This window comes from Staurois parvus, unplaced genomic scaffold (genome assembly GCF_062004578.1).
Source record: "Staurois parvus isolate SC_StPar_1 unplaced genomic scaffold, SC_StPar_1.0 ptg000068l, whole genome shotgun sequence".
NCBI classification, from domain to species: Eukaryota; Metazoa; Chordata; class Amphibia; order Anura; family Ranidae; genus Staurois; species Staurois parvus.
The window spans coordinates 9,429,766-9,446,014 of record NW_028317864.1 but is presented as its reverse complement, the minus strand read 5'-3'; the positions used below and the strand labels follow the sequence as shown (position 1 = coordinate 9,446,014).

The following is a 16,249-nucleotide window of genomic DNA, read 5'->3' as shown; positions in this document are numbered from 1 at the left end:
ATAGACATCTTCCTTTCACAGGGTAGATAGAATAGGGTTGGTTAGTTATGAATAGGCTGGACTTTCACTTTGTCAAAGAATGGCAGGAGGCTGGGCAACAGTTTCAGCTGGAGGAGGGGGGGAAGCATACAAAACTACTAATCTGTATCTACTAACACTTGTTCATATAACCATCAATTAACCCTAGTTACTGTCATCACTAGTGTTAGTAGATATAGGAATCCTGCTCCAGAATGGGAAGTTTGATATACAACTTCTCTATGCAGCAACAGAACAGTGTGTGTGTTTACACCACTGCTGCAGCAAAGGAAGGCTGAAAGTCAGATACAGATCTGTTAATCATAGAAAATAAGACAACACTCTTTTTTTTTTTTATTAAAGTTGCAAATATTTTTTATAAAACTAGAACTTTTTATTTCATTTTCAGTATAAATAGTACAAAACAGTGCAGTTTCTAGGACACAAATGTGGCACATTCTGATTTACAGATTGATTAATGTACAAAAATTGGTTATGTGCAAAAGTAACAGTATAACTGAAGGTAAAACTTTATTTTTTACTTTGAACAGAGTAAGGGAGGGTTATAACCCCTGTCAGTTTTGGGTTTTTTTTTTTGCCATTTATGTCCCATTGGAGAGATACCTTCACTTCTGATACCATAGCCAAAACAGGAAGTGAGAGAATCCTGGTATATCGCCAGAACTAGTGTCCCCATTGAAATACTTCCTCTCTGTTAGGGTTTTGATGCAGTGGTGTCACTATGGGGGTGCAGACCGCACAGAGGTGAAACCTGTCGGATGGGCCACTGCTAATACCATCACAGTGCTTGATCCTTATCTTTCACCAGCTTGGTGCCTGTCTTGCAGAGCAGAGTCTGGATCTAAGCTGCCTCCCCCTCCTTGGCTGTTTACAGGAGGAGGGGGGGACACCGCTGTACATGTCTCGCTCTGATCTGAGGTCTGTTTGTACATTGTAGATCGACAGAGTAAGGAGGCAGACTGACCAGGAAGCGGGGAAATGTAAAAAAAAGATGGAGGAGACAGATGCTAGAAGTGGGGATTTGATTTGGAATCCAAACAACGACCTGATATTCTCCATCATATTAGCAGAGCGTAGAAAAGGCTGTCAACACTACATAATATTCTTAATTCTGATTCATGCATCACTTTTGACAAATCTATAGTGAAGCTATATTGTATAAGCCTTGCAAGCTGCTAGGATAAAATTAAACCAAAAATTTATGTAAATATATTAATCCATTGCTTATGCCACTCCAAAATAATTATTTGCTAAAATTAAAACATGAGAAAATATTTTTATTATTATAAGTAATTGTGTCACCTTTTCTCAGCAGCTACACACCCATTGCCACTCTCATACTTTATAGCAAACCAAATAATATAACTAAAATTGTGCAGCGCTGATTAATGAAAATAACTTCATATCATATAAAATAGTGTATAAACATTCATAAATACTACTAAATCAAAAACATGAAAGTCCTCTGTTATTTGAGTAATTAGACTTGCTTTAATCAATTAATGTGTCACTGCTTTTGTGCCAGTTCCAATTACATTCAGTGTTTGTACCACCACCAGATATCTGCTCAACTTAATGACCTCACAATAAATGCTTGAAGATATCCTGAGTGTATCCAAAGCCTGCTGTTCACAGCTTTTCACTCACCTCCTCATTATCCACTCCACCACAAGTAAGTAAAATGCTACATGGTGTTTTTATCCTCAAAACATTTAACAAATGCTTAAAAAAATCATCAATATGCACTCACTTGTTCCAGGTGCTAGATCGCACCAATAAAACAGCATATATTAGTAGATCTGGTAATTCTGTGCAAAAACGCCAAAAAAAAACGTTTTTGCACAAGGATTACCAGATCTCCTGGAATATGCTGTTTATTTGGTGCAATCTAACACCTGGAACAAGTGAGTGCATATTGATCTGTTTTTAAAGTGTTTATTTAGAGCCCATTCACACTTGTGCGACTTTGGGATCCAAAGTCACACCCCATGTTTCACATCTGTGTGCCTTCAAAGTAATTCCTGCACTATTTTGGTCCAACTTTCATGCAACTTGAGAGCCATACACTTCAATGTAAACCCTCCAAATTCGCAGGTCAAAGATATACATGTGACTTGTGTGCAGCACAAACAATAATCCTTGATCGAAGCCAAAGTCACAATGAAAATCATGCGATTTTGAAGTCGCACAAGTGTGAATGATGCCTAAATGTTTTGAGAATAAAGCACAATGTAGCATTTTATTTACATGTGGTGGAGTGGATAATGAGGAGGTGAGTGGAAAAGCTGTGAACAGCGCTCTTTGGATACACTCAGGATATCTTCAGGGTCCATTTAAGTGACAAGAGGCATGTTGAGACCGAGCATTTATTGTGAGGTCATTAAGTGGAGGTGAACGGACATCTGGTGGTGGTACAGACACTAACTGGAACTGGCACAAAAACGATGGCACATATTTGAGTAATTAGACTTGGTTTAATCAACTATTAACAGAGGACTTTCATATAGTTTTCATTTAGTAGTATGAATATTTATACACTATTTTATGTGATGTGGGATTAGGTTATTTTCATTAATCGGCGCTGCTCAATTTTAGTTAAATCTTTAGTGAAGGAGACTCAAAACAACATAACATAATGGCGTCCACCCTCTGATGAAGTGCCGTAGCACGAAAGGCCTCAGGAGGAGCCAGCAGTGACTTCCTGACCACCGGGACCACAAGGAGGTCCGGTGGCCCCCTTTTTAACTTGCCGGGTTAGTACATGTATATTTTATTTTTTCCTTATCTCACTTACCAGTCCGCTTGATTGCTGACAGTGTTTGTATATGCACCTGACCCAGGCTAGTATGTTACTATTTACCTAATAAACCAAGTTTGAACCTACTACACTATTGGCATTCCCTCTCTGTTTTTGACCCTCTTGTTGGAGGGTTCCAGATTTACAGCAGCCAATTCCTAGGGTACCTTGCGACCAGGAGAGGGAGCTTAACCTACCTTAACACTTTGGGCAAGAAGGCTCTCTGGACCTAGAGGCATATTACTGCACCCAAGGCTGATGTTTTTACCTGAGAGGGATGACCTATACGTTTGGCTGATCCACATGCCTGGCCGATTACCTGGATAAAATTGCATACATGCGCATTTTAAATGCGCGGTCGGTGAGTGCGCATTTTATCTATATGGTTCCAGTCACCTATCTAATGCTGAGGAGGTCTTCACAACACTTTCGTTTGCAATCACTTTTTACTGTATAAAGGACTCTATGAACTTTTATTTTACTTTACTTACTTTTATCTCTCTCTATTAGCATTACAGCGCTGCACTATATTATTTATTATTCATGTTATGAGGTCTAGTGATTCCTTTGAGTGTTCCAGCAGCTGATTTATGAGCGCTCGCTTTACCTATATCCCATAACATATTACACTTCCAGCTTCCTAGAGAATGAGGACCATTCATTGGCCAGAGCAGACGGGTGATTAAGATTTTACTGTGATCACAAGAAACATAAGGATTTCCTTACATCGTGATCTTTGTCTTCTGATTTCCACTGACAATAACAGCCATTAATGCTTCTAGTCACATGTTGGTGTAGGTCTGACCAAAATGACAGCATGTCATGCAAGGTGCTCATCACAGGGATGACAGGACCTGCATAACATTTGTCAAAGTCAGCTTTGCATAGCAGTTATGAATATCTCTAACTTCATGTTTCTTTAAATGCACTGTAAGCCCTGGTTTACACCAATGTGATTTACATGGGGGGGAGATTATACCCAGAATTGATCCAGAGGAAGGCAAAAAATAAATAAATAAAACTAAAAGCATGATACAATTTGCTCTAGCAGAGGAAAAAGAAATCCTTCCTGACTCTGCAAGAGGCAATTGGATATTCCCTGGATCTACTTTACCTATAAATATTAGTACCCAGTTATATTATGTACATTTAGGAAACGAGGCCTTTTTTAAAACAATCGACTGAGCTGACCAGAGCTAGCCCTTGGAGCAGTCTACTCCATATTTCCCAAGCCATCCTCCAAGACAGTCACATGAGAGATAGGCACCACCTCCTACAGGACACACAAACACAGACAGGTTTAAAAGGCCGCCCAAGAAGCTGCCCCCTCAGTTCTTGTATCTCCTGTGTCCTGCAAACATCAGCACAGCACCCGCAGTTTGTTTTAGGGCGTATTAGGGGCAGGTGTCCCTGAATACCTCCCCCCACCCCCTCTGTGGATGGTGGACTAGGTGGCTTGTAGAAGGGGTGGAGAGAATACTTAAAAAAAAAAAAAAAAAAAAGGGAGCCATGGGGGTTCCCCAGGGCTTTCCTTTTATTGCAAGGCCACTGCCGTACACTGAAAGGAATGGCTGCCTGCTTGCACCCCAGGTTGGGATGTTTAAAAAGGCTGAGGCCCACAGAGGGGACTGACATGTGCCAGCCAGGGGGTCTGGTCCTGGGCACTATTCTGCAACATCCCCTTCATGGCCTCACACTGACTAGACCGGGAGGCCAGCGACTTTTGTTGCAACTGGATGTTCACAGTTCTAAGATGGCGGTCAACAACGCAAGTGACATTCTTCTAGAGGGCGCCAGTCAGCACCATCTTTGTTATAGGCAGCATAGAGCAGCCACCGGACCAAATGTATCATGCCAAGAGGGCACTGGTATTGTTCCTCCAGGACAGTCTAATAGCAAAGGACCAAACCTCCCCAGCAGTGTCTGCAGAACCGGGCCCCAGCCCTCTACCAGTAGGCCCGGCTATGTGGGGGCTTTATGTGGTGGTCACTGCCCTTTCATAGGACCTGTTGTATACTGCAAGGGCAATATCTTACCAGTAGATTTTTGCTGCCTTGCACTAATATGGGTCTCATAGGTAGCGGCTGGTCTGTTTCTCTTGTTAGGCAGCCCAAACCTCCAGGTCTCTGATCCCTTGGATAAACCTAAGGCGGGAAAAAAAAAAAAAAAAAAAGATACTGCCACACCTGTGGGGTAAAGATTCCTTTGGATAGTGATAAGCTTCTGTCACAAATGCGCAAAAAAGATTGTGAATGAGGAAACTCGGACGTTTTTCAAAGATTTTTTTTATTTAAAATAAATAGACATCTACCCTAATGTCACTATATAACAGCCATTAACGACAAGAAGCAGGGGGAACAGCCTTCCACCTCATCGCAGAGGACAGAAAAACACTGTAGGTACAGCTCCGCCTATCCAAACTTCAGAAGAAGAGGGAGAACTACTATTCCCTGATAGTTCAATTTCAGAAGAATCTGAAACGGAAGTGCAAAAAAGTTGCTAGGCACTTATTCCCTACGGAGGAAACAGAAGAGTTGTTCTAAGCAATTTAAGCTACAGAGCAAATCCAAGAAACCACACCAAGTGATTCTGTCCAAGACAGACTCTATAGATAGCTACAAGAGGTTAGAAGAAGAAGGACCCCAGTCCATCATTCTACTGGAAGTATAATAGAAAAGGAATGGAAAGCCCAGATGGCAAGCTTTTACCCTAAGGTGTTGAAAGGAAGATTTCCATTTGACGAAAAAGGAGTACAGGCCAAGTGTCCCAAGCTTGGCGCTTTGTTGGCTTAGGTTTAAAAAAAAAATATATATATATATATATCAGACCTCTCCTTTGAGGATATGGGGCATCTGAAGGACAGTATGGATAAGAAAATTGACACTACGTTAAGACCTGCTTATAAAGTAGGATCGGCAACTTTCTCAACAAACATAGCCAACACTTGTGTGGCCAGAAACGTTACGTTCTGGCTGGAGCAGCTCCGCTCCCATCTTGAAGATTCCGGGCACAGAAGAGGCTCTGGACTCCTTGTTGTTGGTGGATATGGCGGTCGCATATAAAGCAGATGCATCACCTAAGGCAGTAAGGATTGGGGCTTGTACCACAGGTCTCATTAACACAGAAAAAAGAGCCTTATGGGAATGCTTGGGAATGGAACTTCACATCCAAGAACAAGCTGTGTGGACGGTAACTTACTGTTTGATCCAGAGTTAGAAAAAGTCCTTAAGAGATCAGCGGACAGAAAAAAAGGATTCCCAGTAAAGAGAACTACAGACAAGGCAAAAATATTTTTTTGTCACTCCAGCCGAGAACACCAGCCAGAAACCAAAAAGCAGCAAGGCCAGCATAGGTCTTCAACAAGGTTAAAGGAAAGCCTAGCATCCTCATAACAAACACACCTACAACTAGCAAAACTCAATAATGCCAACACCAAAGTGGAAGGAAGGCTAAAAAAAACTTTTTCCCACAATGGGGGCAGTTCTGCAAATTATTAAAGACGGGTACAAGACAGTTTCTGTCAAACCCTCTGCAGAAATTTCTGGCCACAATTCACCCAGTGAAGAAGCATGCTTTTCAGGAAGCAATTTTGGATCTACTAGGAGAGAATGTGATTTTGGTGGTGCCACCTTGTCAACAGGGGTACGTATTCTAGAGAGCAGGGCTGCTGATAAGAGGGTATCTCCGGGCCTCCTGTAGGGGACCTGGGCCCTGTCACTTTGACAGAGGGGCCCAGCAAGCTGGCAGCTTCAGATCTCTCCATGCTTAGTATAGCAGTCAGTAGAGTTGCTTATCTAAGTATGGGGGAGGGACAAGACAAATACACTGCACTGGCTGCAGCAACAGTTGCACCTCCTCCCACCCATCCTTAGCCAATCAGCAAACACTGTAAACCCCCCCCCCCCTTCCCCAGCCTGCCACATTTGACTGTATACGGAAGATGCTGGTGGCTGAAGCGGGGTGCCAGGCAGGGAGACACACAAAACCTGAAGCCCAGGAGCTACAAGAAGAAAGTGCGATCAGAAACAACTGTGTCATTGGTCAGTTGTAATGCTGGCCGATCTTATCAGGGTGTTCAGGCAGTGTGCAGGTTAGACAGTATTCATACAAGCATCCTCTCTGTCTTGTCTCACTAGTTACTTTTTTTTTTTTTATAACTTCCTAATCTAACCTGCACACTGCCTGAACACACTGATAAGATTGGCTGGCATTACAAGTGACCAGTGACACACAATTTGACACATTGTTTGATGTTGGCTTTAGAGGATTTACTGCTGGTTAAGGCTGGCAGCTTCACAGGTTCATTAATGGTTTACTGTCCTCCACTGCTCTTGACCAGTTGTCTGTTTTAGAAGATTGGAAGTACTGCTGCCTTCTGTTACTTGTTGTACTTTGTATAATATTGCAGGGCTGCTCTACTTAAACCAAACTTTTTACACTGGGTTCAGGCATAATTACATAAATGCAGACTCTGACCATCTCCTGTACTCTTAGATTGTAAGCTCCAAGGATCAGGGCCCACCTAACCCTCTTGTATTGAACTGTATTTTCTCCCATTATATTGTAAAAGCGCTGAGCAAACTGTTGGCACTATATAAATCCTGTATAATAACATCTGCAGTCTCTGACCGTGTCCTGTACGGAGTCTACAGTCTCTGACCGTCTCCTGTAGTAAGTGCCTGGCAGGTGTAGAATAGGAGGGACTTTTTTCTTATCTGACGCACAGGCTGATTTGCACCACATGCAATGCTAAAATTAAAGGCCTTGCTCACAGTCCCTGTTGCTGGTGGCATAATACCAGCCTCCTCTCTGCCTGCCTCCTTCAGGAAGTAAGTGCTGAGGCGAGGGCAGCTCAGTCTTAGGGAAATAGCAGCAAAATAGTGGTAGGTTCAGGCCGGCACCTATCATAAGTGCAGCAGGCAGAGCAGAGGCAGCAGTCAATCTGCAGGAGTCAACACACAGAGGGATCATCTGCAGAGAATTCTCACAAAAAGGTACAGGGAGATCAAAGTGCATACCCACCTTTCCCCCATGCCATGCCCTGCTGTTGATGAACCGTACAGTCAGCAGCCAAAATGTTATCACCACACAGTGTGCTTTTGAGGCACAGCACCTGTATTGTGTGATTATCATGGTTATAATAAAAAGACATTGAAATGCATCCTACATTGGCTACATTCACACCAGTGTTTAGGGCCAGTGAAAATTGTAGCGGCAGTGCCTCCTGTGGCTCTTAGCAGGTAGGTGCGGTTGCTGGCCCAGTTCTCCAGAATGACAGGACACTGAAGGCCCGCATTTTGTTTTGAGGCAGACTCAGGGGAGGGGCCAGCGGTGGGGTCAAGGGCAGGGTCGAAGGGGGCCCCATAGTTTCTAACATCGGCCTGCTTGAGAGTAAAACTGTCAGGGAAGTACCAACTAATATTGAATTTAAAGCCTCTGAACAGAGTTATAACTTTCAGAAAGTTCAAGATAGAACATATCTTCTCGATAAGGTCCATTCTCCCACAGTCAGCATCTCTGGTAGCTTTAGACATAAGAGATACCCATCTGCATGTGCTAATCTATCCGTTGCATCAAAAGTATCTAAGGTTGGTGATAAAGGAAGGCACGAATGTGCAACATTTCCAATACAGAGCGCTCCCCATTCGCGTTGGCCCCTCACATTTTCACCAAGATAACGGCAGAAGTAACACAGGAATGGAGAGTAAAAAGAGTTTCAATAATCCCATACTTAGACAGTTTCCTTCCATATGACAAGACAGAAGAACAAGTCCCGGAAACCGTACAGATAAGAGAATTCCTGGAATCCCTAGGGTGGAAACTGAACTTGGAAAAGTCAAACTTGCGCCCTTCACAGAGTGTAGTCTTTTTGGGCTACAGAATCAACACAACTCTTCAAAAACTTTTTCTACCAGCAGAGGTGGTCACCAAATTGCTGAAGACCATAGGTCAGGTAACAGAAGTGCAGTCAGACTTGAAACGGATAGTGATGTCCCTCCTGGGTCAAATGTCAGCCTCTATCCCAGTGATACAATGGGCACAGCTTAATATGAGACCTCTCCAGGCCAATCTGCTAAGTCACTGGAGAAACACATTGGCATTCCATCGACTGTCAAGAGCTCTCTACAATGGTGGATGCTGAAATCCAAACTGTTAAAAGGAAGGATTTGGATGCCTCCAATCCAAATATGCATAACCACAGCTGCAAGCGCATCAGGGTGGATTGGTTACCTGAACCAGGCAATGCGGCAAGGTGTTTGGGGGAAAGAGATGAAAATTGCATATTCCAACCTGAGAGAACTGACTGCAGTTTACAAAGCTTTGCTAGGTTTCAAGGAAGAGATTAAGAGCCTTCATGTTCTAATACTTTGACAATGCCACTTCTGCAGCTTACATCAAGCACCCGGGAGGCACCAGAGCAATAACCCTGATGTGCACAGCCCACTGCCTGTTAAACGTGGGGAGATAGGTGGGTGGGGGAGAACTGTTAGCACACTGCTTTGCATGGCTGTTTTGTTTACTTACAGTAAAGCACCAACACCGTTATAAACGAACGGCAGTTAACCCTTTGATCGACCCACGCTAACCCCTTTATGCCCAATGCCATTAGTACAGTGTCAGTGCTTTTTATTAGCACTGATCACTGTATTGGTGTCACTGGGGATGTCAGTGACACCCAGTTCCCCCTAGTGTCAGAATGCCCGCCGCAGTCCCGCTATAAGTCGCTGATCGCCGCCATTACTAGTTAAAAAAAAAAAATCCCACTATATATACACACACACCACCATTTATAAACGCTATAAAACTTTCAAGTAAACCACGTTTTTTTTTTTTTTTTTTTTTAAAGCAAAGACATGTAGCAGAATACATTTTGGCCTAAATTTATGATGAAATTTGATTTTTAAATTTTTTTACTGGACATGTTTAATAGCAAAAAGTCAAAAAAATGTTTTTTGCAAAATTCCTTTTTTTTTTTTTTTTTTTAATTAGCACAAAAAGAAAAAACCTGCACAGGCGATCAAACACCACCGAAAGAAAGCTCCGTTTGTGAGAAAAAAAAATTATGTAAATTTCATTTGGGTGCACGCAATTGTCAGACGTAAAGAGTGCCCCCTTGTCCTCTGTGATGACCTTAAAGTGAATAACTCTACTCCGAGTTCACTATATGGACCATTTATATATGATGATCATATTACCTCTTCTCAAGAGAGAATAAATTCAGTTCTAATAGCTTTCCTCATAGCGGATCTCCTCCATGCCTCTTATCAGTTTGGTTGTCCTCATGCAATTTGATAGTTCAAAATCACATAAGTCACACCCTATTTGCAGCAATGGAAAATTGTTCCTGCATTACTCTTCTGTGATTTCATTGCAACTGGCATTGACTTCTGTTAAATGACGCTGCAAGCCTCAATTAAACTGAACATCAAAATCACACTGATAGGGGACTTTGAGATCTCGCTGAAGTAGTGTAATTTCAAAGCCGCACTGGTGTTAACCAGGGCTGACGGCTCAGCTACAAAACTTGAATTGCCTTTGTGGCATGAGATTAACCCCTTGTTGATAGGTTTCCTTAGCAATACATTAATCACAAGGAGGTGATCATCAAGAAGGGGGTTACTGCTACAACCAGTATCTTATGTAGACAAGTGAAAGGGGGTTGGGGAAGAGCTCTCTCTCTTTACTTCACACATGCAGTAAAATATCTTTTTCTTTCCTCAATTACCAAAAGGTAAAACAAATTGTCTCTGCGTTACAAAGATGTCCCAGCACTGGAAGTGTTCATACAGCATCTCCACCAGGCTGGACGGTCACAAGCATTGCTTGTACTGACTGTATTCAAAGTGTAATAGACAAATTAACACATCTCAGCTCTAGACTTGTTCTGCCTCTAAAGCAGTGTTTCTCAATTCCAGTCCTCATGGACCCCCAACAAGTCATGTTTTCAGGATTTCCATTATTTTGCACAGGTGATTTGATCAGTTTCAATGCCTTAGTAATTACCACAGCTGTTTCATCTGAGGGAAATCCTGAAAACATGACCTGTTGGGGGTCCATGAGGACTGGAGTTGAGAAACACTGCTCTAAAGAGAGGACAGCACAGTGGTTAAGTGGTTAGCACTTCCACCTGGCAGTACTAGGGTCGTTGGTTTGAATCCAAACCACGGCACCAACTGCCTGGAATTTGCATGTTCTCCCTGTGTCTGCGTGGGTTAGATCTGCTACTCCGGTTTCCTCCCACACTCCAAAGACATGCTGGTAGGTTAATTGGCCCCAGTATGTGTATGTATGAATGGGAGTTTGGGACCTTAGATTGTACGACCCTTGAGGGTTAGGGACTGATGTAAATGTAATAATATATATATGTGTAAAGCGCTGCATAAATTGACAGCGCTATACAAGTACCTGAAATAAATAAAGCACCCAAATCTGCTGTAATCTCCATCCAATGGAGAAAGTTCAGGCGTGGTACTCTGATCCTATGCTCTTCTTCATAAGGGATCCAGCCCACCCACGGTAAGATTTTACAGGAAGTTAGAAAATCTCCCTTGGTAAAAAAGGGGGGCCTCTAACTTCTTTAGATGCTCAGGACATCAGAAATGCCTGAAAACCACAAGCTATATTCAAATTTGGAAGCAGCAGTACACTGTATATGCCTTTGACTGACCCAGCCCTGAAACAATGAGAATGAACTGACTGTCCTGCTATAATTTGACAAAATTATTAGGATACAAACATGTAGTCTTCTCGGCCAGTGTGGATTTTCAACCTGCCATTAGATCAAATCAGGGAGAAACCATACAAATCATCCAGGAAAAAACAAACCTTTCAAACCTTTCATTGATCAAATTATTCCCCTGAGGTTGGCCCATCAGGGGGGTAGCTGTAGAGTCCACAATCATTTCTTGATGAATCTGCTATTGGCTAGACTGAGTGACCATCATTTTATGTTTGCTTCCCCAAGACAAGCAATAAATTATTCAATTTGCTTACTCAATTTCCTTTAGGATTTACCTTCAACTATGTAGTGCAAGGGCTGGCCTGATTGCATACAAAATTAAAAACGTGTTCAAGTTTGACCTCATATTATATGGTGTTGGTAAATCTAAAGGAAACTTGTACAATACAATTGTATAATGTATGAATAGTCATTGGTACTTCAGTCAGCTGATCCAACTCCAGTGTCCATTCTACCTGATAGTTTGCAGCACTGCAATCTCAGCTGACACAGACGGTATAAAGTGGACAATGTATTCTGCAGAATGTGTATTATTCTGAAGATAAAAGTGACGGCTTCAGGGCCACCGATATTGTCTGTAAACTAAAATGCAGTAACAATAGTAAATGTTCTGTAAGACAATACAGACATGAAGTCACATGCCTTTTTTGTTCAGCAAACAGTAGTCCTATTGTGTACAGAGTCACAGGCCATGAGGGGTTTTATACAGTGTTGTAAGTATTCCTCAAATATACCCTCTCCCAGGTCACATGACCATGAGTGCAAAAGAAGTTCCACAAATTCCACAGGATTCCCCTGTCAAAAGGATTCGAGTCCAAATCACACTGCTTCAGGTAGGAAATGCGATAATAAGACATGAATTCCCATGTGGTATAGTTGCAGGAGATTAGGTAGAGGTGGCATACAAGCAACAGGCACACGACTGCTGTGACAACACTGATCAGGATGAAAGACAGGAGCAAGAAGATATTAACACGCAGCCATTCGCTCCAAGTGGCTTCAGAGTGGAAACCAGACCTGTACCAGGAAAATGACATGGTTAAAGTGTAACTAACCCTCATGCAGAAATTGCTTTTATGCTCATGGTCTAATGCCAGTAACAACTTTGTCAAAGTGCCTGTTTTGCACGAAACGCGTCAAAGGAACCCTCCAGCTTGATGACTAGCTGTACATGGCCACCAGGAAGGCTATTTATTTGACCGTTATGTGAGTTATTTTCATTTTCACTTTGGATTTGTTACACAATATAACAAAAACGGTACTACACTATCAGCACCATTCTTTGTCCTGGCTTGCTTATTTGCGAGCCTCACAAGGTGGAGCCTCTTTGGGAGTGTGGAGCCAGTATCCTAAGCTGTATGATGGATCGATGAGCAGAGTGTGACCCTGAGTGCGAGATTCCATCCCGTGTGTCTACGGTCGAGCCTGATGACATCATAGCCGCTGACCAGACCCAGATGCCTTCACCATTAGGATTATACATATAACACCCATATTATATGTATTTCTGGTAAGTGTATCAACTTACCAGATCCTGGCACTTATGTTACGAGTCACGGAGCACCTGCTACAGTCTTTGGATATAATCTCTATTGAACTCCTATAACATCACCGTGGGACTGTCACCGCATTGTTATGTTATATATATATATATATATAATATCGCCATATCGACTACTCCTGTTTTTATTGTCCTTCATATTTATACACCTTTAGCGCTGCATATCTATTCATTTGTTTCTTCTGAGGTGTTGAGGTTTTGCCGTGATTGCGCTCGCATTTACTCTTTATACCTAGTTCATCTGTTTGGCACCCCCACTTTACACTAGCCAAAAGTGCTGATGCACCGTGTATTAGGGCAACTCTGCCGCTGCATACAGACCACTGAAAGGCTGTGTTGTCATTCTATTAACATTACTTTCTGGGGTCAGATTTTGCATAGTTTTTAATATCAGTCTGGAAGCTTTTAAAGTAGAACACGTGCCAGGGGAAACTTTAAATATTTTTAGAGAGAGTATTTTCAAGGTTTAAAGTGTTACTAAACCCATGACCCGGCCTTTACTATATCTGGTCTCCCACAGTACACACAACATGGAAGTGCAATTATTTTAGTAAACAAACTACTAAATACCTTTTCTCATCAGCAGTATATAGCAGTCTTGTGACTTCTATCAGTGTCCAGCAGAGCACTGGTTAAAGCTTGTAGGAGGCGTTTTCATTCTATCACTGACCAATGGAGCTGCAGAAACCCTGACCCTCAGTCTGGACAGTGCTAATTAGCCTTGTGCTGATCACATGCACTCTCCCAAGGAAAAAAAAAAAAACCATCCAGCAATACACACCAAACTAAGCATGTGCAGCTTTCCCCCAAGACTCTGTTCTATCATGAGATGTGTCAGGGACAGTGGAAGGAGAAGAGGATCAGAGAAGACAGGCTTAAACATCCTTTTTACACAATGCAGAGGATTAACCCCTTAGGTTCCACAGTGAGTATAACAAGCACGCTTTACTGCACAGACTGATTTTACTGTTGTGGGTTTAATAACATTTTAAACAGGAACTTGTTACATCACTCCCTAAAGAGAAGACGACTAGCAACAGCAGCCTAACTTTTTTTTTTTTAATAGAAGTCTATACCAGGAATATCTACTTACCAAGCCAAGCGGAAGGCCCATAGGAGAACGAAAAGCTGGACAATCAGATACAATATAAAGACTCGGTGGTTCTTCTCTCCAACACAGTTCTCAATCCAGGGACAATGGTGATCATACCTTCTTACACAGCGATTACATGATTTACAATGTCTGGCCCTCATTGGCTGCTGTAAAAGAACAGAATTAAAGTGGTTTTTTTTTTTCTGTCAATCCCATTCAGAAGTTTACACAGCCCTATCACAAAGCACAGCCAGCCATGTGCCCTGAATTTTCCCTGCTAGGATAGAACACAGGTTGATCACCTTTATAACCCCAGCCTGTAATTGGATAGTGAAAAAGTAGCAACATAGTGGTGAGGTTGTTTCCTTGATCTCAAATCTTTTCATCAAGTTTGTTACCAGCACATGTGAATGCACAACCACTGATTGGCTGCAGAACCTGCAGCCTGGTAAAAATATCCAGCCTAATGCAGGCCATAGATGGGGAGAAAAACTGCAGATTTTTCTTTTAAAAAACGAAAAATCGGTTGTTCAAGTGGCCGACGTTACCATCAATGGTAAAAAAAAAAATCGGCCGATTTTCTACCCGTCTAGAGCCGGCAAAAAGTGTCCCTGCAGAGAGCTCTGCTATTTCTTTGACAGTTCTCTGACAGTTCCTTGACATTTATAGAAGTTGCAACAATGTATCTATTTGTTTCCATTTAGGATACAGATGTTTTTATTCGGAAACAAATAGATACAATGTTTCAACCGCTGTAAATGTCAAGGAACAGTCAGAACTGTCAGAAATAGCGGAGCTCTCTGCAGAGACACTTTTTGCTGGACTGGAATTCTTCTTATTTTCATCCTACTTCTTCTTCTTATTCTTATTCATCCTCATCTTCTTCTTCTTCATCATCCTCTTCTTCTTCATCCTCATCCTCTTCTTCTTCTTCACCCTCATCTTCTTCTTCTTCTTCACCCTCATCCTCTTCTTCTTCATCCTCTTCTTCTTCTTCTTCATCCTCATCCTCTTCTTCTTCATCCTCATCCTCTTCTTCTTCATCCTCATCCTCTTCTTCTTCATCCTCATCTTCTTCATCATCCTCATCCTCTTCTTCTTCTGCATCATCATCCTCTTCTTCTGCATCATCATCCTCATCCTCTTCTTCATCCTCATCCTCTTTGTCATCATCCTCATCCTCTTCTTCTTCATCCTCATCTTCTTCTTCTTCATCCTCATCCTCATCTTCTTCTTCATCCTCATCCTCTTCTTCATCGTCTTCATCATCTTCCTCTTCTTCTTTTTGTCTTCCTCTTGCAGGTCACTGCTCATGTGCAGATTTTTTATCGGTAAAAAATCGGCCGATTTGCCCACTAATTGCCGCGAAAATCGGCCGATCGGCAAAATCGGCCGATTTTTTTCCAACTTTACCGAAAAAAAAAACGGCCAAAATACCGAAAAACAGCCGACCAAATCGCCCACTAACGATCCGAAAATCGGCCGATTTTATTTTCGGCCGATTTTCGACCCATCTATGGCCTGCATTAGGCAAGCCAGGCATTTCTCTTTCTTGGACAATATAATACTGGCACACAGAGGTGTGTTATCCAGAATATAAATAAGTCAATCATAATCAGCACATTATCGTAGGGGCGCTAAAGAGCCATGATCCAGAGGAGCTATAAAAGAGGATTGGCGTCCTTAGAATGCTGAATGTAGTGGCTGCCTTCCTGTAGAGTGTTGCCATTCCTCTACAGGTGCAGTAGATAAGTATGCGATTTAATGACAGGATAAAAAACACTCACAAGAGTAAATGTAAAACAGCTGGAGCTGCTAAGCTGTTCTCTATACACAACTATCCAGGTCAGCAGTTCCTCCATACAAGACTTACCTGGACCCTGCTGGACTACACGATTGCAAGGCTAACCTAGAATGTGACCTTCAATCGCTGGGCTCTCTATTGTGGTGCTTTTCATACCCAAGACTACTGTGTTAGTTAGCCATGGTTCGTTTTCTGGCTCCAGAGCCGTAGTACAC

The 16,249-nt window shown here is 42.3% G+C and overlaps 1 protein-coding gene across 1 annotated transcript in view; it reads right to left on the bottom strand.

Annotated features, from left to right (window-relative positions):
* Positions 1 to 390: 390 nt before the first annotated feature.
* The window catches only part of ZDHHC12 (zDHHC palmitoyltransferase 12), a 33,721-nt gene continuing 17,862 nt past the window's right edge, over positions 391 to 16,249 (bottom strand). The window contains exons 4-5 of the mRNA XM_089669141.1: positions 14,231 to 14,397; positions 391 to 12,593 (exon numbers count right to left, since the gene is read on the bottom strand). Coding sequence (XP_089525267.1) covers positions 12,278 to 12,593; positions 14,231 to 14,397 — 483 coding nt within the window. The 3' untranslated portion in view covers positions 391 to 12,277. The remainder of the gene's footprint in view (positions 12,594 to 14,230; positions 14,398 to 16,249) is intronic.